Source organism: Lissotriton vulgaris, chromosome 5 (genome assembly GCF_964263255.1).
Source record: "Lissotriton vulgaris chromosome 5, aLisVul1.2, whole genome shotgun sequence".
NCBI lineage: Eukaryota > Metazoa > Chordata > Amphibia > Caudata > Salamandridae > Lissotriton > Lissotriton vulgaris.
In genome coordinates, this window is record NC_141693.1 from 1,933,976,203 (window position 1) to 1,934,000,210 (window position 24,008).

Consider the following 24,008-nt stretch of genomic DNA (forward strand, 5'->3'; position numbering starts at 1 on the left):
GAGTGGCCTCAATTGGATTTAGAAAAGCTCCAACCTTCCCATTCAAATTAAAAAAGTTACATCTTTTTATTTTTGTTTGTAAATTAAATATTTAATCATTTGTGTATTTGTTTGATGAAAACTTGTTTCTGTATTTTTGTTTATTGTTTTGCGTTTCAAATCATCAAAATGTCTCCCCTCACTATAATGAAGCAGTAGGGGTCCCCGGATTCCAATAATAATTCCGTGGGGGTCCCCGGGTTCCAGAAATGATTGAGTGGGGGTCCTCAGTAGTCGAAAAGTTAAGAACCCCTGGTTTAGAGCACCCAGGAAGGTTGATTGTGGGGTGATTCAGGGCACTGCTAGAAATAAACGGATCTTGTGTGACCCAAAACAGTACTTGAGATGAGTAGGATCCAATCACGGAACTGTGCAATTAGTTACAGGAAATGCAGAGGGTCGTGAAAGTGGATTTCTTTAAGAATCTGCTGAGATACAAATCCTGATGCTAGAGTGTTACCCCTCCCATGATTTAGGGTGTGGAGGGAGAGACAATTTATTTTCAACGCAATCCACTGAGGATTCCAGTATATGTGAGGAGATGGGCACTCCTCAATTTATCCTTCAGTCACACAGTGATTGTTTGATCAGTGAATAGCCATCAACCTGAATGTAGCAAGGGAAGGATGATTGTGGGATGCACAGCCCCTAAAAAGAGTTACAGAGCATGAACTGGTCTTCATGGGAAACAAAAAAACACAGCTGGAATTTACCTTTGCAGATCGCTCTCTCAACTGTCTCCTCGTTAGGAGATTTCATTGTTGACCATTTGCCAGCACGGTTGCATGTCCTGCTAAGTACAGGGTAAGGGTACATTCCGTCTGGGCAGTTGTACTTCAGTCTTTTCGTATGTTGAGGTCCCTGGGATAAGACTATAGTGAAGTTGCCACCTTTAATCTCAATGCCGGTCAGACTGCATGGTGTAGCAGGAAGCCCTTCTGCCCCTGAGGAATTAAAACCATGTTAGTGTAAGAATGCTGGAGAAATCAATGCATGTGGCTAAAAACTCATTACTTGGGTCTTCATGCCAAAGAGGACTCTAAAGCCTAATCTAAGCAAGAGCCAGATCCTCACCATCTGCCTGCATTAAAACTTGTTTTGTAGTGGTTATCCTTGTCGTAAGTAAGATCTAAAGTTATGTCCATGTTAATTTTAGCCTATTTTCCCAAACAGATCATTAAAGATTGTACACATAAGTCAAATAAATTCAGTTTTTTTAATTTATATTTTTGCTTCAAATGTATTATTTATTTTAGTAAACATGTATCTTCCTATCTACGCCTTGCAATGTTGTGGTGTTTGGTAACCTTCCCCATACTTTTACCAGACCTCTATGGTCTTTTCAGGTTTCATAACCTCTGCACGAATGATATCATGTGCAGCAAGAAAAATCATTGCTTTCTGGCTGTCAGCCATCTTGTATCTTTATGTTGTCGTGAAACATGAGTGGTGTAGAATTGTACAAGGTTATCAACTTACTATTTTATTGACGTCATTGCTTTGGTCGCCTGTTATGGCGCTTGGTCTCCCACCCACTGGATCAATTACCAACATATTTTCAATGCAAACTGATGTGTGGAGTGAAGAATTGTAAATCTACACGTACCTATGTATGCTTATGTTGACAATATGCTAGTAGCTGATATATGTCAATATTATTGACCTTGATATTATGACACAGAGTGGATCCTATGAATCCATGAATACTAAAGATGTATTTTCGTTATCAACATCTTAAACATTTTTCAGATCTGACACCCTCCCTCTTATCCTCTTGAGCTCTACAGTTAGTAAATATCCCCCAAGTGTGATTCCAATTTCTGCATGTACCAGTAGCACATGTACTGTCTGCGTAATGTGAGGAGTGTAAACTATTAAAATCTTTTTATGCTAGAGTCCAGTCTCGAAGATGTAACAAAGAACTTTTAGAATTTGATGTTCCGACTTTATAATCTGGGAAGTGGATTAGAGTTAATTATTAAATACTAATATGAGGCCTTCCATGCTATTGAAATGGAACGTCTGTCTGCTGAAAACATCACAGTTTATTGTATCTATTGTGATATTGATCTCAACTAAGATAAACATAACAACACAAACCATACTTTTAAATAGAAAGATATAAAAACCACATAATTTAACTCATATAAACATCAACAGTGCCTTTGTTAATATATCATCCATACAGAAGTAAAACTCTCTTAAAAATGTAAATATACTGTAGCATATTTGACCATTTGCAAGTGACAGTATAAAAGACAGGGAACGAAATTCAGAAGTTACATTATGTTTTAAAAACAGGGGACAAAGGAGAGATCAACGTTTAATTTTACAGACAAATATTACACGAATCAATTCCTTAACATCATTTTTGCAAAGTGGGTATTGTTGTTCCAGTGAAGGATACTTGACCAAATACCTGTATTTACAAATAACGGCAGGTCAGTGACTCTCAGAAGCCGAACCATATGTTCCAAAGCAGATTCTAAACGGCAATGCATTGTTATTGACTATGCCAGTTCAGGTAGATATGCAGTTGCACCATATTTAGTTAGCTTGAGATATTCCAAATCAAAACTAACTTGCAGCACTCGGTCTTTCTCTTAATTGTTTTGGCATTATAATATGTCCTGGTAACACTAAATTGACATGGATGAATGACATTTGCAAGAAATAAACCAGGCAATTGGGCTCAACTAAAGTGTGACAAACAGCTGCCTGTCTTCCTTCTTGGCCCTACAAAGTATGTTGTATTAACACAGAACATGCCTAACCGTGGGCTAGGTACCTTTTCAGCTCATGTCCAAACATCACAGAACATTCAACATGGGTATGCATTCGCATTTCTATAGCAAATAAACACAAAGGTACTTCTAGCATAAAAGAATTTGAAGTAGTAACCTGAATATGTAATGGGAAGAGATAGGGCACACAAGATGATTCATGGAGATTTACAAACCAACGTCACTTCACAACAATGCACCAGGCTTCCCTGGTGTATGTATCCTGGTTCCTGGGGTATACACGGGTGAGGTGACTCTCCAACCTTCCATCTTCCACTGGGCTCTAAGAAGGGTCCTTCTTCTTGTAAACTGCAACCGTCGATAGCCCTTTGACTTGTATTGAGCATGTGGTCATGTTTCCACTCTGCACACGGCCTTCTTGGGGTTCCTCGGTACTTACCATGGGTCCCCAACCATTCTAAGTCTTTTGGGTCTAGTCTCGACTTTGGGCGTGGTTCGCATTCCACTTTATTAGTATATGGTTTCAATCAATCTGGGAAATTGTAAGCGCATTACTCACCTGTGAGCGTATCAAGGCGCTGGGGGTGGCCGGGGGGTTAGCAGATCCTTTCAGTCAAAGAGCCAGGTCTTCAGGGCTTCCTGAAGGTGTTCAGGGAAGGGGCGCTTCTGATGTCTGTGGGGAGCTCGTTCCAGGTCTTGGCCGCAATGTAGGAGAAGGATCTTCTGCCTGCTCTGGCTCTGTGGATGTGTAGGGTCTCGGCAAGGAAGAGGTTGCTAGAACGGAGGTTTCTATTAGGTGCGTGAAGGGTGATTATCTGTCATTGAGGTATTAGGGTCCGGTGTTGTGTAGGCATTTGTAGGCATGGATGAGTATCTTGGAGGTGACTCATTTCTCTATGGGGAGCCAGTGGAGCTTGAGTAGGTGTGGGCTGATGTGCTTGTTTCGAGGGATACCGAGGACGAGTCTGGCGGCGGTGCTCTGTATCATCTGGAGTTTGCGGGAAGGGACTTGTTGATGCCGGTGTAGAGGGCGCTCCCGTAATCCAGCATGCTGGTAATGAGTGCGTGAGTGACTGTCTTCCTTGCTTCATGGGGGATCCATTTGAAAGTCTTACGGAGGATGCAGAGGGTGTTGTAGCAGCTGGAGGCTACAGCGTTGACCTGTTGGTTCGTGGAGAGGGAGGAGTCGAGTATGATGCCGAGGTATTTGGCATGGTCTGTAGGGGTCAGGGGATGCCGAGAGTGGTGGGCCACTGGGTGTTGTTCCATGCTGATGGGGTGGGTCCGAGGATGAGAGCTTCTGTCTTTTCTGAGTTGAGTTTCAGGCAGCTGTTACTCATCCAGGCTGGGACGTCCTGCATTCCTTCCTGGAATGTTGAGTCTGGTGTTGGTGGTGGGGACCTTGGTAAGGGAGAGGATGAGCTGGGTGTCGTCAGCATAGGAGACTGCTGAGGCCGTGCTGTTGGACGATGGCGGCGAGAGGGGCCATATAGATGTTGAAGAGGGTTGGGCTCAGTAATGATCCCTGTGGGACTCCTAAGGTGATTTCCGTGGGTTCAGAGAGGAAAGGTGACAGTCTGATCCTTTGGCTTCTGGCGGTGAGGAACGATCGGATCCAATCGAGGGCGGTGTCTTGTATGCTGTGTTTTGTATGCTACCAGACAAGTAGCAAAACGGGTCTGGCGTGTAGCACAGTAAGGCTGCGCCCAATCTAAAAGTAAACAAAACAGTTTGCCAGTACTGTGCAATGATTTACAAAATCTTTTTGTTGAAGAGCTATTAATTACTCTCTCAAAATGACCACTCTTTCAGTCAAGGAAAGTTTAAAAAGATTTTTTGTTAATCTTTATTTATTAGTTTTTTCTTTCTTTAATCGAAGTTGCTTTTTAGTTTGTATTTTTCAGTGTTTTAATTTTCAGCTATACACAACAATATGCAATAATACGGAGGAGAAACAAATTCGTGGACAAGGAAATTGGTCAATAAAATGCATTGAACAACATTTAGACACTAGACATACAACATGGACACTAGACACAAAGTGAACACTAAATAGTACCTAAAGGGGTGGGGGCGGTGGAAGTTGGTGGCGTTATTTCTGACTGTTTGTCAAAGAAAAGGTAATTAGTCTTTGTCCTATGTGAAGTTCAGCCTATTTACAATCAAGAATAAGTTGAGACCAACTTAATGGGTATTTATCTTCACCAAGAAACGAAACAATCGATTTTAAATAAAGTTTTACAATTTCAAATTGTTACAAACGTTTGGCCACAACACTGGCCAAACAGCCACCACAGTGGCGCCAACTGACAACTAACACCTCAATCGGTCGACGCGTTTCGAATCCTAGTTTGTTCAATAGGATTCTCTTCAGGACCACACAAAATAAATCTGTGGAAAACAATAAATAAAAAACAGTCTGTCAGTGAAAACGAAAGAAAGACTCTCAACTTTCACTTAGCATCCATACGCACTCAGTATGTTACCTGTCAGTGATATTACTGCGGCTTGAACATGATGATGAACTGAAAAGAAGTAAGAAATGTATATTCAGCATCAATCAGAAGAAAAATAATCTCGTGCTCAAAGGGGACGAGAGTCTGAGATACTCACTAGAAGGTGATTACATCCAAAACCTCATGCGGGCATCCAAAAGAGCAAATCATCCAATGGTTCTGTGGTTTTTTAAGGACTGGCCTCGAGACTCGATCTAGAAATCAAGAAACAGCAGCTATAAGTGTGCCGTTGTGGGCTCCTCATTGCGTGCATCAAAGATTAAGTGAAAACGAAAAGTGGCGTTGCCGGGCGAGTTGCGTGAACCGCTAGCCTCCTCAATTGGCGGTATCTAGTTGTACGTTCTATGCCCGCCCAGTGTACAGAGGATCTGTTTACCTGAGGCTATGCGTCTTTCTCCTCCAGGCTGGGTCGCGGTTGACTGGAAACGCGATACGAGTACAACCAGGTCGTCTCACTTTTAGTCTGGGCTACTTCCGGGTTCATGCAATATGAATCATGGGACTTGTTGTTTTGAAGTGATCCGCAAGTGGCAAGTTGGACACTTCCGGGTTCCATTTGAAGGATTGCTTGGGAATGGTAATTGCATAGATACTTAAATAGAACAATCTTTGGGGACCAAAGGATGCATTTGTATACAAAAAAGGGATGTTAAATGTTGAGGCAAGGAGGTGAAAGATAAATTTGATCTCACAGACTATATAGTTCGGACATTTCATTTAAGCCTTGCGTGGTCGTGTTGAATTTCAGAATCAGCATGGCTTCGCGTTGACGTAGTTTGGCCTCTACATCTCCGCCTCTTGGGTCAGGGTCAATTTTAGATATTATAGTCCACTTGAGATCTTGTTCCCCATGTAGCTCGTCGAGCCAATGTTGGACCAGTGGGGCAGTGACGACTTTTTTCTTTATTCGAGACTTATGTTGGGACATCCTTTGTCGTACTTCTTGAGCTGTTTTTCCTATGTACAATTTGTCACAAGGACAAAGAATGCCATACACCACATTTTTAGATTTACAATTGGTGAATTGTTCGTGCTTCCAGGATATCCCTGCATGTTGAAACAGGTTACCTTCTAGGGTAGACGCACAGCAAAGGCATGTGCCGCATTTACGGTGGCCAGTGATAGGTGGAAGATTCACATAGTCCCGTAATGTCAAAGTCTTTGGTTTAGGGATTGCTGCTCGTACAATGTAATTGGCGATGCTCTTATCCTTTTTGTATGCAAACAAGGGGCTTTCCGTAAATTGAGTATTCAGATCTTTAAGTAAATGCCAATTCTGATGGATCAACTTTTTTAGAAGATTAGATGACGGACAGTATGTTGACACGCACACAATGCGTTGTTGTTGTTGTTTTCTTCTCCTCGCGAGTAATGGGTGAGGGAGGTAAGGGAGAGGATGAGCTGGGTGTCGTCAGCATAGGAGACTGCTGAGGCCGTGCTGTTGGACGATGGCGGCGAGAGGGGCCATATAGATGTTGAAGAGGGTTGGGCTCAGTAATGATCTCTGTGGGACTCCTAAGGTGATTTCCGTGGGTTCAGAGAGGAAAGGTGACAGTCTGATCCTTTGGCTTCTGGCGGTGAGGAACGATCGGATCCAATCGAGGGCGGTGTCTTGTATGCTGTGTTTTGTATGCTGGCATTGTGTAGTCTGGCCGCGAGAGCACGGTGGGAGACAGTGTCGTAGGCTGCTGACAGGTCGAGTAAAATAAGGGCTGCAGCATGGCCTTGGTCGAGGAGGGTGAAGATGTTGTCGGTGGCGGCGAGTAGGGTGGTCTCGGTGCTGTGGTTGCTGCGGAATCTGGATTGAGAAGGGTCGAGGATGGCGTTGTCTTCGATGAACCTTGTCAGTTCTGCGTTGACGGTCTTCTTTGCGACTTTCGCCGCGAAGGGGAGGAGCGAGATGGGTCGGTCGTTCTTGAGGTCCATCGGGTCTGCTGAGGGCCTGACTTCTGCGCGTTTCCAGTCATTGGGGAAGGTGTGCGCGTTTCCAGTCATTGGGGAAGGTGGTGTTGATGGTCTGTTGTAATACCGATGCAATGGCGGCTCTGTGGTAGAGGTTTGATGAGCGGGGGTCTGTGGGGCCTCAGAGTGAATGCCTTTCATGGTCGCCGCGGTCTTTTCGGTCGTGATCGGTGTCCGGGCAGAGATGGTGGGCAGATAGGCATGGCCAGATGGCGGGCTGACTGCAGGGGTGTCACGTTTAAGCATAGGTAGAGTGGGGAATGCGCTATATAAAGCCCACATGAGTGTATGAGAAGCTTTTGGAACTGTGTATGACTTGTGACTGCATCTCCCATAAGGCCAAGGGGGTCCTTACTTGTCCTATCTCTTTTTTCTGTACTTAAGCTCAGCCCACAAACAACCCGGTGCTTGTCACTTGTATTCTATCGTCTGGCTGGAAGGTTGCATTCCGCTTCGCCTGCCGTTTAACGGCTGCCTGGATTTTCAAAAGCCCACGTCTTCTAAAGCTGCAGGGAGCCTTTCCTGGAATAGGAGGGATTCCGCCCTGACAGCAGGCTCCGATCTATAAAACGCGCTGAAGAGCAAGAACCATAAAGTTAATGACTTGCGTTCGCGCTGAAGCGTGATCTTTTTTTTTTACCTCCTGCCGGCAGAACCCGATCTGAGGACTCGCGCTGTAGCGCATTACTTTGTGCATACCCTGGTGGGGGGGACATCCTTTACAACGAGGATGTTACCCTGCAGTGCTGTTACGACGCATCTTTTACAGCGCAAGTCGTTACTATGACTTGCGCTGGATGGAGCTGTGGGATAAGGAATCTTGTAATTTTATATTCCAACACCTTCCCTACTGTTACGGGGACTGGTGTTGGAATATAAAATTATAAGATTCCAAAATCCGCACCCTCCAACGCAAGTCGTTGTAACAACTTGCGTTGTAAAATCTGCGATGGAAAGTACCGCGTTGAAAACAACCGCGTTGTACTGACATACATCCCCCTGGGGCCAAGTTGAGTTCATGTACACGCACTGGAGTGCGATTACGAGTCAAGTTAGGCTCAGTTATTTCCAAGAGCTGTTGAGAGGCTAGGAGTGCTCTTCCGCTTTTATTTGGTTTCCTTCTTTTTTGGCTGCATGCCCACAAACGCTGGAATTGTGTGTTACAAGAGAAAGACTCCCCTTGGACCCAAACAGGAATACTCACCACTACCAGAGGACTATGTGGATTAAGGTAAGTACTCATACACTGGCTTCTTGCTGAATCTTTGCTATAGTGTGTCCACTACCACTTAGAGAGCTTTCTATGGTTGTCTCAGACCACTAAAATCACCATAAGGGTTGTCAGGATTAGTGCAGGGTGCTTTTCTTAAATAAATGTGCACCGTATTATTATATTATTGATCGACCAATAGCATGATCATAACCAGCATAAAATCTCAAATACACACATTATCAAATAATACATTTAAAAACATTTCTTAAAACAATCAATTAGACATAAAAAGTTAGATTTTTTAAATTCTAAAAATAGAGATACAGATATGAAAACACATATATTAAAACCAATCTAACCCCAGCGCTTATTGCAATAAAACTTTTGATCTGTGCCACCAGGCATAGAACAGGTATCTAGTTATTACAAAGACAAGCCATTTTGTTGTGTCTGACCGGAATATGCGTAAAGCTTTGGAGGGGAGTGAGAAAAAAAGCGTTTGGCAGGCTGGAATAATCCATGTTTTCCTTATGCTTCCATACGCAGGGCACAGAAAAATAAAGTGCTCAATAGTCTCTTGCGCAGTATGACAGAATGGGCACAGGGGAGATATAATAGCATTTGCCCAACTGTTTTTCCCTGCATTTAACGGAAGAGTCCCTAACCTGAACTGAATATAAAGTGCTCGTGCCTGGGGTGGTTCCATTTCGTCCATATACATGTCAAAGTTAAAGCAGCTTTTAACATTTAAAAATTGCATGGTTAAACTGCCACGTGCTACAGTATCATTACAGGAAGAGTTTATAAAATCCCAATATCTCTTCTTTAGAAAAGGGGTCTTTTTTTGTAATAGAATGTGGGGCCTCCCACATAATAGCCAAGCCCAGCCGATACAACCACTTCCTGACCCTATTTAACCAGGGCAATTGGCCTTTCTGGCTTTGGAGAGTTAATAATTCCACCACTGCTTCCTTTATGGGGATCTCTGTATTGTTAGTCCAAATTCTAACCCCTTTGAGAACAGCAAAATGTGAAATGGATTTGAGCCCTAAATCGAGGCGTAGTTGTAATATTGGTGTATTGTTAGGGACATTGAGGATTGCCCTTAAAAAATAATTTTCACTACCTCTAACTGTTTTGTATTCTCCAGGCCCCACTGTTCGGCCCCATAAAGGGCTGCACCTAAGACTTTTGCCCTGTGTATTTCAAGTGTGGGGAAATTGGGCGAAGGTTTGAGCATCTTACCCTCCTTGCTATTGCGCAGTCCACATGTTGTAATGCCAATTCGCTCTTCTGGATTTGGGGAGTCCATGCTAAGTTATCACAAATGCTGACTCCAATGTAATTGTAAACCCTAACCTGTTCTAGATGTTGGGTACCCAGCATCAGTTTCCCCCTGGTGGATTTGTAAAGGTTAAACCCCATATATTTTGTTTTAGAGCAATCAATCTCAAGGCCCCGATCTTTACAAGCTTCAACAAACTTGTTTAGAATATTCTGGATACCCATTGGGGTCTTAGAGATGAGCAAAGTGTCATCTGCGGGATGGAATCCCCTAACAGTAGCAACGGGCTGGTGTGGCTGGACGAAAGAAGAACAACCAGAGTGGGCTCAATATACTAAGCCAGCCTCCTACACCCTGCCACTGACAGGGTCAGCTACAGCTTTCAAAAGCCATATTTCAGAACGTTTTGGCGCTGTCACCATACAGGTATCGATCCTCATGTGTTCCCTGTTATACACCTATTTATTCACCTGCTCCCCAACAATTTTTTTCTCTTTAGCTCACAAAGCCCTTTAAGATACTTGCCAACTGACCCGATTCAGGGAGAAAACTCCCAAATTTGAAGAAAAGAATTGCTTTATTTTGGCTGTATCCTGCCAGAAATTGCCTCTGCTTCAATAGAATTCAATGGGGGGGAGGGACTACATTCCCATGTTTATTTTTTTTTTAAATACCACTTTCCTCTTCTGAAATGTTGGCATGTATATCTTTAAAAACTGCCTAGACCCAATCATATGGATTCAGATCATGAATTTTGTACAAGTAGTGTGCATCTAACACTAACCCTCAATCTTACTAGGTGTAGTAACAGGGCACAATCGTGCAGTAGCCTCCCCCACCCCCCTGAGTCTGCTAGTCCGGTGTGTGATCACGGCTGACACCCCTACCCACAAAAGATGTTTGTCTTCATTTTAGGGGAGAAGTCGACGAGAATGGGAAATTAAACGGAGCACCTGTTCGGTCATTGAAGAAGGGATGCACCGTATATGCCTGGTTCCCTCGCGCTCAGGTAAAGTTAACCCTCATCGGCCAAAACACCTCTAACTGAAGCACTCAAGGACATTAACCTTCCTTATTGCCCTCTAACGACTTCGGCTTTGACAGTTTGCTTCCGGTGGAGGGTGACCACTTCCTGCTCCTTCACGATGCCGCCATGTTCCTGTGCTGGGAGTGGCAGGCCTTTCCATCTGGACTCGCGCCCCGTCCGTGCCGATGAGAGCAGTCTCCAAAGACGTCGCGGACCCCTTGGTTCACAGTCCGAATGGTGTTCTTGGCTGGTGTGCTTGGCGCGTCTGCACCGAATGTAAGCACTTTACAATTAGGCCAAAATAGGCCACAAAACTCTTTGCCGTTATCTACCAAATTAATTCTATAGGAAATAATGTAAAGTATTTTGAATACAGGGTTGTCACCTTTCCCAGATAACAATACCCGCAGTTAATCTTTTAGAATTCTGCAAAGGACCAGACTTGATTCCTTAGTAGAAGTTACGTAACTGTCTGAATTCATTTTTAGTAAACTCTTTCTTGGTTTGCTAACAATATCAGCCAGTCAGTAGGGCAGCTCCAGAACACATTTTAAAGTGTTTTCTTCAAACATTTACCGTTTCATGTATGCACTGATCAGGAGAAAAAGATACCTGCTTTTGGTGATTTTGTCTTATTTTTGTACCTTCAGGGATATTCAAATTTCAGCCACTTTCAAGTTGACCCGATTTATGCGGGCGACTCACGATTTTTTAGGGCAAAAATGACTTCATTTTTGCAGTCTTCCCCTTGCAATTGTCCCAGCTTCAGTAGAAGTCAGTGGGGGAAATGTATTCTCCCATTCCCCAATCTACGATTTCTCTCTTCTAAAATGTTGGCATATGTACAGGGCCGTGCATATAAAACTAAGGGTGGCAGCCCTATTTTAGCAGGAAGGTTTCCATACGTTTTACTTCAAATCCTCTGTTTAACACTGTTTTGAGATGTTTTATCTTACACGTTTTTAATAAATAAAAAAAATAACTCAAATGTTGTAGTTTTATGATTGGAGGAGAACTGTCTGAGGTCGGCGGATTTATACTCCGCCTCCGAGAAGTGCTTATGCTGAAATCTGCACTTGGATATTTGCTTGCCTTACTGTTATTACCGCTCAGCAGAATGCAGGGATGAGGCCAGGGGTTGTAGAACACTTAGATCAAATAGTGTTGTTGATGTTTGTGGAGGCGGTTTGTCAGTCAAGGACAGTTCTTCTGTTTGTCTGGGCAAAGATCACTCAGTGTGCATAACAGGTATCAGTCACCACTAAATGTTCTAAACTGTGGTCAACCTAACACAGTCTTGCAGCACATACAACCGTGAATGAGTGTGACGTGGGCTTGGGCTGCACAGTGATTCATAAAGAAGTGGCTTGAAAGACGTCCACTTGAGGGTAATAGACCTCTGGAGCTTCAGGCCGCCTTGCTCAGTACAGACCAAAACATTCCCTTAATAGATACAAAGAACATGAGCATCCAGGGGCCGGAAGGGGCAGTACTAAGGAGATTAGGACCCCTTTCCCCCACTTACTCATCGCAGTAGGTTTTGGTGAGTGGATTGGTGGATCAGTGTAGCAGGTGACAATCACAAAAGAACAGGAAGAGAACATAAGTGATCAGACATGGGCAAAGAAGCCACAAACATACAGGAGGTTCAGGTGTATTCTCCTAGAAACTGACAAAATGTCCATTTTAGGTAGAAGTCTACCAGCCAGTGCAGCAGTCTGGTTTGCTAAAGACTTCTTGATGACATTCTGAAATCTTTCCCAGGAATGCATTCCACCATTTGCTTACCATTGGCTATGTATTTTGTAACTCACAGTTGCTTGCTTTCTATTCGTTGCATTTTCTTTTAGGCTGCCCATTTTGAGTTAGTCCCTTCCATGGAGCATAGCCTATTTACTGTGTTCTACCACAAGTGTACACTTTCTGTAAACAGGCCTTAAATCTTTAAATCATCACTCAGCCCCACCCTCTTCAACGTCTACATGAGACCTCTTGCAGCCATCGCACGCCAACACAACCTCAACATCATCTCCTACGCCGATGACACCCAACTGATCCTCTCCCTCACCAGAGACCCCGCCACCTCCCAGAACAAGCCTACACGAAGGGATGAAAGACGTCGCCGAGTGGATGAAGAACAGCCGCCTGAAACTGAACTCAGACAAGACGGAAGTCCTCATCCTGGGACCATCGCCCTCCGCCTGGGACGACTCCTGGTGGCCTCCCGCCCTGGGCACCGCTCCCAAGCCAAAAAGACCACGCACGCAATCTGGGCTTCATCCTGGACTCTTCCCTCTCGATGACCAGACAAGTCAGCGCCGTCTCCTCATCGTGCTTCAACACCCTGCGTATGCTCCGAAAGAGCTTCCGATGGATCCCAACCGAAACCAGGAAGACGGTCACCCATGCACTCGTCACCAGCCGACTGGCCTACGGAAACACCCTCTACGCGGGAACTACAGCCAAACTACAGAAAAGACTCCAGCGCATGCAGAACGCCTCCGCCCGACTCATTTTGGACATCCCCCGACGCAGCCACATCTCCGGCCATCTGAGGGACCTGCACTGGCTCCCCGTCAGCAAAAGGATCACGTTCAGGCTCCGTACCCACGCACACAAGTCTCTCCACGACCTGGGGCCCAAGTACCTCAACGACCGCCTAACCTTCTACACGCCCACCCGCCAGCTACGTTCTACGAGCCTCGCCCTCGCCGCCGTACCACGCATCCGAAGAGCCACCGCCGGAGGAAGATCCTTCTCCTACCTGGCAGCCAAGACATGGATCTCCCTCCCCATCCACCTCCGGCTTACACAGGACCTTCTCGCCTTCAGGAAACAACTCAAGACCTGGCTGTTCGAGCAGTAGCGGACCCCTCCCCCAAGCGCCTTGAGACCCTTCCGGGTGAGTAGCGTGCTATACAAATGTTATGATTGATTGATTGATTGATTGGTTCTTATCTTGTCACATTAGCTGTGCATTTATTGAAGGAGGTGAAATGTGAGGCTCTATCTTCCAAAGGAGATTGGTATTTTCTTTTCTTTTTCTGACTTCTTAATCAGAGAATTTATGTGACAAACTTGTTGTGAAAGGGAAGGCTTTTTTTCCAGCTCACAACAACATTTTAATATCTGTAAATGAACTGCAGATATTTCACAATATATCAGAATTACAAAAGCATGAATGGAGCACATTTTTTGTAATTCTGATGTGTGATGGAAACAAATATTTTGATTAGAATCAAATAAATAAATACACTAGGAGAAGACATTTCCATACATAATAGTATCTGTAAAACTGTATGTCTGTACAAATGTAATGGTCATTCCAATTGAAAAAGTGTTGTCTGTAATGGCAGTGCGCTACGAGTCCATGCTTGTTCCACACTATGCCACTCCACAACATTCTACTCCACTATATGCCTCTCCACTCTATGCCACTACATCACACTTCATGTGACTCCACTCTTCGCTACTCCACTTTGCGCAGTGTCACTGCACTATACAATACGCCACTCCACTCTGACGGGCCACTCCACTACCACATGCCACCCTACTCTACACTGATAAATGATAATGATAATTACGCACTTGTATAGTGCACGACTACCCGGAGGCATCTCGGCGCTTGTACGAATACCGCTGAGGAACCCTTCCTGGCCTTTCCCTGTGAGGAGCCCACTCCTGGGCACCCCCAAGATGAAGTCAGGCATCCTCAGCGTTGTTGGGGCCGTTGTAGAGATTAAGCAAGCTCTTGCTCAGAGGTGCAGAGTGAGGCTCATGATCAGAATAGGCACCGAGACGAGAATTATCAGGTCCGAGGAAATTGAGCCCAAGACCCGCCGAGGCGGGAATTGAACCCTGGTCCCGGCGAGACTACAGCATCAGGGTCTGCCGCTCTAACCCTTGAGCCACACTTCTCTACACTCGCCACTTTACTCAACAGCATTCTACTCTCTCCACAACAAATGACACTCCACTTCAGTCTACAACACTTTAGTCCACTCTGAACCACTCCACTCTATGCCACTTCACACCTCTCAGCGACACTCTACTCAAGTCTACAACACTCCACAACACTGAAATCCACTCTATGCAACTCCCCCAATGCCACTCCACTCTACACCACTCCTTGCCACTCTGCGCCACTCTACTCTACTGTACGCATGTCTCTCTACGCCACTCCACTCTACCCCCTCCACAACACTCCACAACACTCTACACCACGCCACTCTACTCCATTGCACCATATGTCCCTTCATGAAACTCTGCGACACTCCGCAACACACCACTCAAGTCTACGGCACTATCTATTACTCATGTTCAACAGCAGCAACATCTGTGTACAACATGGCTGAAACACATTGGCAAATCCAATAGCTGTTGCATAGGTGAGACCTTTTGGCTTTGCCAATACTTGTTTTATCTTATTTTCTTATGTTAATATATTTTGGCATTAACAGTCAGTACTCTAAAAGTGCCTATATCATATTCTTGTGGGAAGAGAGCCACCTGGTGAGTTGTACAGAACATGCATTAAAGATGCAAAAGAAGAGAACTCAAAAGGTGAATGTATGAAAAAAAGTCATGTGTTTTTAATGGCCGTTTCCAGACATTCTGCAGATGACTAAATGAGACACAACCTTAGCTTCTCTACAAGACGCCTTAAAATGTACGATTGAAAGCTAAAGTGTCAGCATTTCTCTGCAGGACGTTGTTAAGGAGGTATCATGGCACTTCTGCAGCAACTCCTAAAGGGATACTATCACTGCCTATTGAGACTGTATTTTAAAAGGATCGATTTTTCAGCACCCGAGGGGTCTCAAAGACAAAGGTCTATCCTGGAGGGTAGGAAAGGCATCCCATAGTGTTCCGGGTATGTAAGGCTTTTAAAGGGACAGTTATCCTGAGCAACATGGCTGATGCCCGGTGGAGCTGCTAGACAACGATTGAGGAGATTGGCCCTGGTTTCCCCCTTGACCGTCACCTACCCAGATGGGCATTGGGCACAGTTCCTCCTCGTCTCCCCGCTATGACTCCTTCCTCCTACGAATTCCTGCAACATTGTTTTTGTGTACTGTACCTTACTATGCTCTGGTAACTGATGTAACTTTTAACACAACAACCCTAAATGTAAAGCACTCTGATACCCTCTTGGGTCTAGTTGCGCTATATAATACTTTATAAATAAAATAAATAAATACTACTTCTCTGTAGGGCTCAGAGTCTACAGTGCAACTATTGCCAACTGAGTGCTTAAAATGATTAAGTACTAAAGCTTCTCTTCAGGACAGAGGTTTTTAGGTCTCGCCTGTCAATGCGCATGCGCATTGAGCTTGCGAGACTATGGGGGCTTAAACAGACTTTAACCAAATTGCGATTTCATGGCGATTCCTTGCAGTGCCCGTGAAATTTAACCTCAATGCGCAAGCGCATTGACATTAAAAGCGCGTGCACATGAAAGCGTCAAGGCTCCCTCCCACGGCTATCCCCAGCATGCGCTGTGCCTCAGGCATTTCTCCTCCCCTAATTTATTCACTGCCACGGCTTTCGCTTTGACGGGCGCCGGTCCGTCTCTCCCCTCCTGGCCCCCTCTCCCCTTTCTCTAGCACGCTCATATAGTCCACAATAAACAAACGACTTGAAACTGAAATCGCCGCCGGTCCGTCTCTCCCCTCCTGGCCCCCTCTCCCCTTTCTTTCTAGCACGCTCATACAGTCCACAAAAACAAACGACTTCAACGCTCATACAGTCCACAATAAACAAACGACTTGAAACTGAAATCGCCGCCGGTCCGTCTCTCCCCTCCTGGCCCCCTCTCCCCTTTCTTTCTAGCACGCTCATACAGTCCACAAAAACAAACGACTTCAACGCTCATACAGTCCACAATAAACAAACGACTTGAAACTGAAATCGCCACCGGTCCGTCTCTCCCCTCCTGGTCCCCTTTCTTTCTAGCACGCTCATACAGTCCACAAAAGCAAACGACTTCAAACTGAAATCGTAGCCTAAAGAATTAAAAGAAGACGTGCAAACTCCTTTCTGAAATCGCCGCCGGTCCGTCTCTCCCCTCCTGGCCCCCTCTCCCCTTTCTTTCTAGCACGCTCATACAGTCCACAAAAACAAAGGACTTCAAACTGAAATCGCAGCCTAAAGAATTAAAAGAAGACGTGCAAACTCCTTTCTGAAATCGCCGCCGGTCCGTCTCTCCCCTCCTGGCCCCCTCTCCCCTTTCTTTCTAGCACGCTCATACAATCCTCAAAAACAAACGACTTCAAACTGAAATCCCCGCCGGGCCGTCTCTCCCCTCCTGGCCACCTCTCAGCATACATTGGATACATTCATACTCTAGCCTCGCATCACAACTTCGAGTCACTGTAGGGGTGTATAACTTTCAGTACAAAATACTTGTGCACAAATTATTTTATTTATTTAAAACATTTATTAAGCGCAACTGTCACCTTGCAGGTATCCTGGCGCTGGTGGCTACTCCTGGGTTTATAGACAGGGAGGTTGAACTTTAACTAGCAGGCTAAAGGGGTGAAGGAAAGAGCCAAGTTTTGATTCGTTTCCTAAAGGGTAGGAGATGAGTGATTTGGCGGACATCGGCCGGCAAACTGTTCCACAGCTTAGCTGCAGCCACTCTGAAAGATCTGCCTCCGATCCTGGACTTCTTATATTTGGGAACTTTCACCAGGCAGGCAGTTGTAGACCTAAGTGTTCTGGTGGGTGTGTACCACGAGAACAGGCGTTGGAGAGGTCTAGGTCCTGCACCATGTAGTGCCTTGAAGACCAGACAGAGGGCCTTGAAGGCAATACGCTGCTTCAGCGGTAGCCAGTGCAGCTCGGCCAGCGCAGCGGTGGCAGAGGATCTTCTGGTCCAACCAAGAGCCAGTTTGGCTGCTGCCGACTGAACTCGTTGGAGTCTGTCCAGTAGTGTCACAGGGGATTCAAACAGGAGAGCATTGCAGTAGTCAAGGCGACTGAGAATAGTACACCTGACTATCAATGCTCGGGCCGGGGGTGGTAAGAGAGGCAGAACCTTGCGCAGTGAGCGCATGAGGGCTGAGCAGGTAGCAACTGTTCTTGAGACCTGCGTTTCCATGCTCAGCTGGTGGTTTAGCATGACGCCCAGATTGCGAACACTGGTGACGGGTGGTGGGTTGTTAGAGTTTTCCGGGGGCCAGAACTCAGCAGGCAGAGGGCGGGGAATGCGGCTCGCCGGACAGAACAACACCTCGGTTTTCGCGGAGTTGAACTGGAGGGAATTCCGGTGCAACCAGCTAGCGGTGTCTCTTAGACAGTTGTGAAAAGCTTCTAAGGGGATGGATTCTTCGCCCTCCCAAGAAAGCAACAGCTGAGTATCGTCTGCATAATTTACTGTGGTCACCTTGTGCGATTTAATTAGCAGAACCAGTGGTTTCAGGTAAACATTAAAAAGAATCGGGCTAATAGAGGAGCCCTGAGGAACACCGTGAGGGACAGGGGAAAAGGCCGATTGGTATGGGGGAAGGGATACAGCCTGTTGTCTGTCACTGAGATATGAATGAAACCAAAGCAGGGCCGTACCAGCGATCCCTGCCTCTCTTAACCTCTCAAGCAAAATCCCATGATTGACCGTATCGAATGCGGCAGACAGATCCAATAAAATCAAGGCCACGGCTTGGCCCCTGTCTGCACGCATTCGAAGCTCCTCCATGGCAGTGAGCACAGCAGTTTCAGTGCCATGGGCCGGGCGAAACCCGAATTGGAATTCGTCTAAGACGTGGTGCTGCTCGAGATGGTTTGAGAGGCAGTTGCTGACCCAACGTTCGAGTACCTTCACCGGGAATGGCAAAAGTGATATAGGACGAAAGTTGGACAGACATTCTGGATTCAGCGTGGGTTTCTTTAATAGCGGGGTGATGAGCGCTTGCTTCCAGGAAATGGGGACGATACCACACCTGAGGGATTGATTGCAAATCATCCGTAAAGTATGAAATAGTTCGTGCCCACAAGCTTTCCAGATTTTCGGAGGCAGAGGGTCAAGGGGGGATCCAGAGGTGATGGCCAATGCAACTTTCTCAAACTCTACTTGAGAGATAGGAGGGAAGTCCAGGAGCTCATTCAGGGGAGGACAGGCTAACCTTGGACAGTCAGGATTGGTGAAGCCAACTTCAGGAGGAGTCAAGTGAAGATGTGCCGGAGACATTGCCAGATTATTGATGATAGTCTCAATTTTATCAGTAAAAAACTGAGCGAGACTGTCACAAAGGGTCTGAGATGGGGTAATAGAGTTTTTAACACAGTCAGGATGCATGATATTGTCCAGGATCTGAAATATACTTTTAGAACTATTGGCCGCATTGGCTATAGTAGAGCAGTAGTAGTTCGCCTTACTTTCTGCAATGGCAGTTTTGTAGTCCTGGAGTGACTTTTTCCAGCGGGCTTTGTTGATATTGCAGTAACAAACAGGCACTGCAATACAGCCGTGCTCACATTCAGCTGCATACATCAACTCATACCATTTCCCCACAACTTTGACAACCTTTACGTCTTTCAACAGAAATCAACCATCCTCTCTCCCATTCATCAGCATACATTGGATACATTCAGACTCTAGCCTCAAACATACAGCCTAAAGAATTAAAAGAAGACGTGCAAACTCCTTTAATTCCTCATCAGCCAGGCTCTCTCCCATTGAGCTGCATACACTCAAATATACAGCCCAAAGAAATGAAAGAAGACGTGCAAACTCCATTAATTCCTCTTCAGCCAGCCTCTCTCCCATTGAGCAGCATACATCAGCTCATACCATTTCGCAACACCTTTGTATAAATTTCCCTATTTACACAAAAATCAACCAGCATCTCTCTCATTCAACATCATATATTGGATACATTCACATACATCGGCTCAAAACAAAGAAAAAAAAACGTGCACATTATTTTAAATCCTAAGCATCCACCCTCTGTCCCATTCAGCAGCATACATCAGCTCATACCACTTCGCCACACCACAAACACAAAATTGAGAGCAAGTTCGAAGCACAGGAGGGATGGCTAGCTTTACTTTAAACGTACTTGTGTACAAACTTAATAAAAGACACAGACTCACCCCCATTCAGCAGGCTTACTATTTCCCCCCCTCCCTCTACAGCGTGCTATGGAAATTTAGGGGATTGTATCTCTAGGCTTGCACCTAATAAAGATTTCCTATGTTGCCATCATTGGAATAACGCATCAGCTCATACCATTTCGCCACACCTGTGGCTAGGTTTCGGTATTTATACAAAAAACATCCAGCATCTCTATCATTCAACAGCATACATTCTCAACACATACATACATTAGCTCATACCATTTAGCCACACCTCGATCTAGATTTAGGTATTTATAAACAAATCATCCAAGTTCGCTCACATTCAACATCATATATTGGGTGCATTCACACTCTACATTCCATGCTTGCATCATAAGGGAACAACTTTAAGTTACAGTAGGGAAGTATAAGTTTCAGTACAAAATACTTGTGCACAAACAGCCACTGGAATACAGCCTTGATCACATTCAGATGCATACATCAGCTCATACCATTTCGCCACACCTTTGTATAAATTTTGCTATTTACACACAAATCAACCAGCATCTCTCTCATTCAACATCATATATTGGATACATTATTTTAAATCCTAATCATCCCGCCTCGGTCCCATTCAGCAGCATACATCAGCTCATACCATTTCGCCACACCTGTGTCTAGATTTCGGTATTTACACACAAATCATCCAGCATCTCTCTCATTCAACATCATATATTGGATACATTCACATACATCGGCTCAAAACAAAGAAAAAAAAAGTGCACATTATTTTAAATCCTAAGCATCCACCCTCTGTCCTATTCAGCAGCATACATCAGCTCATACCACTTTGCCACACCACAAACACAAAATTGAGAGCAAGTTCGAGTCACAGGAGGGATGGCTAGCTTTACTTAAAACATACTTGTGTACAAACTTAATAAAAGACACAGACTAACCCCCATTCAGCAGGCCTACTATTCCCCCCCCTCCCTCTACAGCGCCGGTCCGTCTCTCCCCTCCTGGCCCCCTCTCCCCTTTCTTTCTAGCACGCTCATACAGTCCACAGAAACAAACGACTTCAAAATGAAATCGCAGCCTAAAGAATTAAAAGAAGACGTGCAAACTCCTTTCTGAAATCGCCGCCGGTCCGTCTCTCCCCTCCTGGCCCCCTCTCCCCTTTCTTTCTAGCACGCTCATACAGTCCACAAAAACAAACGATTTCAAACTGAAATCCCCGCCGGGCCGTCTCTCCCCTCCTGGCCACCTCTCAGCATACATTGGATACATTCATACTCTAGGCTCGCATCACAACTTCGAGTCACTGTAGGGGTGTATAACTTTCAGTACAAAATACTTGTGCACAAACAGGCACTGCAATACAGCCGTGCTCACATTCAGCTGCATACATCAGCTCTTACCATTTCCCCACAACTTTGACAACCTTTACGTCTTTCAACAGAAATCAACCATCCTCTCTCCCATTCATCAGCATACATTGGATACATTCAGACTCTAGCCGCAAACATACAGCCTAAAGAATTAAAAGAAGACGTGCAAACTCCTTTAATTCCTCATCAGCCAGCCTCTCTCCCATTGAGCAGCATACATCAAGTCATACCATTTCGCAACACCTTTGTATAAATTTCCCTATTTACACACAAATCAACCAGCATCTCCCTCATTCAACATCATATATTGGATACATTCACATACATCGGCTCAAAACAAAGAAAAAAAACGTGCACATTATTTTAAATCCTAAGCATCCACCCTCTGTCCCATTCAGCAGCATACATCAGCTCATACCACTTCGCCACACCACAAACACAAAACTGAGAGCAAGTTCGAGGCACAGGAGGGATGGCTAGCTTTACTTTAAACATACTTGTGTACAAACTTAATAAAAGACACAGACTCACCCCCATTCAGCAGGCCTACTATTTCCCCCCCCCTCCCTCTACAGCGTGCTATGGATCTCTAGGCTTGCACCTAATAAAGATTTCCTATGTTGCCATCATTGGAATAACGCATCAGCTCATACCATTTCGCCACACCTGTGGCTAGGTTTCGGTATTTATACAAAAAACTTCCAGTATCTCTATCATTCAACAGCATACATTCTCAACACATACATACATTAGCTCATACCATTTAGCCACACCTCGATCTAGATTTAGGTATTTATACACAAAACATCCAAGTTCTCTCACATTCAACATCATATATTGGGTGCATTCACACTCTACATTCCATGCTTGCATCATAAGGGAACAACTTTAAGTCACAGTAGGGAAGTATAAGTTTCAGTACAAAATACTTGTGCACAAACAGCCACTGCAATACAGCCTTGATCACATTCAGATGCATACATCAGCTCATACCATTTCGCCACACCTTTGTATAAATTTTGCTATTTACACACAAATCAACCAGCATCTCTCTCATTCAACATCATATATTGGATACAATATTTTAAATCCTAATCATCCCGCCTCGGTCACATTCAGCAGCATACATCAGCTCATACCATTTCGCCACACCTGTGTCTAGATTTCGGTATTTACACACAAATCATCCAGCACCTCTCTCATTCAACATCATATATTGGATACATTCACATACATCGGGTCAAAACAAAGAAAAAAAAACGTGCACATTATTTTAAATCCTAAGCATCCACCCTCTGTCCCATTCAGCAGCATACATCAGCTCATACCACTTCGCCACACCACAAACACAAAATTGAGAGCAAGTTCGAGTCACAGGAGGGATGGCTAGCTTTAATTAAAACATACTTGTGTACAAACTTAAGAAAAGACACAGACTCACCCCCATTCAGCAGGCCTACTATTTCCCCCCCTCTCTCTACAGCGTGCTATGGAAATTTTGGGGATTGTATCTCTAGGCTTGCACCTAATGAAGATTTCCTATGTTGCCATCATTGGAATAACGTTATTATAACATTTACAATGCTTGGGAACAATAAATACATGCGAAAAATTACAGTATGTCTTTTGGGGCATAATTACATCATACCTCAAATAATAACACATTTTCATCAAAAACTAAAACGCTACAACAATAAATGCTACACATCGCGTACGCCATTTTTTACAACAAAAACAATATTAAATAGCATTACAATATTATACATTAACACACTGTGCAAACACGTACTCTAAAAAATACACAAAAACGTTCGAAATCATACAACAAAGCAACACGCTCACACTGACATGTCTATTACGAGTCCATCTGTTCCTAATTTATACTACAATAGGTGGGTTTTATCACAAACACAAGTGCGCATTACAAGGTAGGATTGTCACAAACACATGCTGGAAGTCACCCTCAATCACTCTAACACATCATCACACACCCTCAAACTCCAAAACCCTCACATGCACTCACACTCACACTGTCAAAGTTCACCCTCCAACTACACCCTATAACTACAATACCACCCTACAACTCTACCCTCCAAATACAACTCCACACATAAATAGCGTTAAGCAACCATTTTATAAATACGTAAAACGCGGATTACACACTTGCAGCTATTCCAAAATGCAAACTTAAAGCAACGCAAGCAGAGTGCAGCAATTAATACACAAATATGCAAACAGGGATTGGAAAATATAACATTTCTTTTACAAGACGCATAAAATACACACAGTACATCACTGTGCATCCTCTTAATACATTGAAATGGAAAATAAAATCAGCAAATAAAAAAAATGTCCTTTAATACATCGATTAGCTCAATAACATATAATCCGGCAACTTCAGCATCACAGGAAAAAAACAATGCAAACACAACATACATAAATATACTCGAAACAAAATAGCCCTTCAAAGTTCAAAAAACAGTTCATGTACGTCAAATAACAAACACCAGCTAAAAAACATTACATTAGAGTTTTCGAAAACATATACATTACATATCGACGATTAAAAACAGACTTTATTTTGATTGAAATAAAAAAAAATTGAAATATTACAATCGATAACAAACAATGTCACCAGTTATAAAAAAACACTCCTATTCATTCGTTAATTTAAACATACTATAGATACTACATTACATCACATTAAAAATCACTTAGGAATAAAATCTTACCTGTCAAACGACGCAGCAACAGCACATGAACAAAAACACGCC

General features: G+C 44.3%; 1 protein-coding gene and 1 long non-coding RNA gene across 2 annotated transcripts in view; both read right to left on the bottom strand.

Moving 5' to 3' along the window:
- The window catches only part of LOC147717787 (complement factor B-like), a 590,914-nt gene that overhangs the window by 541,767 nt on the left and 25,139 nt on the right, over positions 1-24,008 (bottom strand). Inside the window, exon 2 of the mRNA XM_086924575.1 lies at positions 753-983. Coding sequence (XP_086780701.1) covers positions 753-983 — 231 coding nt within the window. The remainder of the gene's footprint in view (positions 1-752; positions 984-24,008) is intronic.
- Positions 5,087-5,491, bottom strand: LOC147717788 (uncharacterized). Its single transcript, XR_015295819.1, has 3 exons — positions 5,397-5,491; positions 5,270-5,308; positions 5,087-5,174 (listed from the first exon to the last, which is right to left on the bottom strand). It is a non-coding gene; the product is annotated as an uncharacterized LOC147717788 (long non-coding RNA).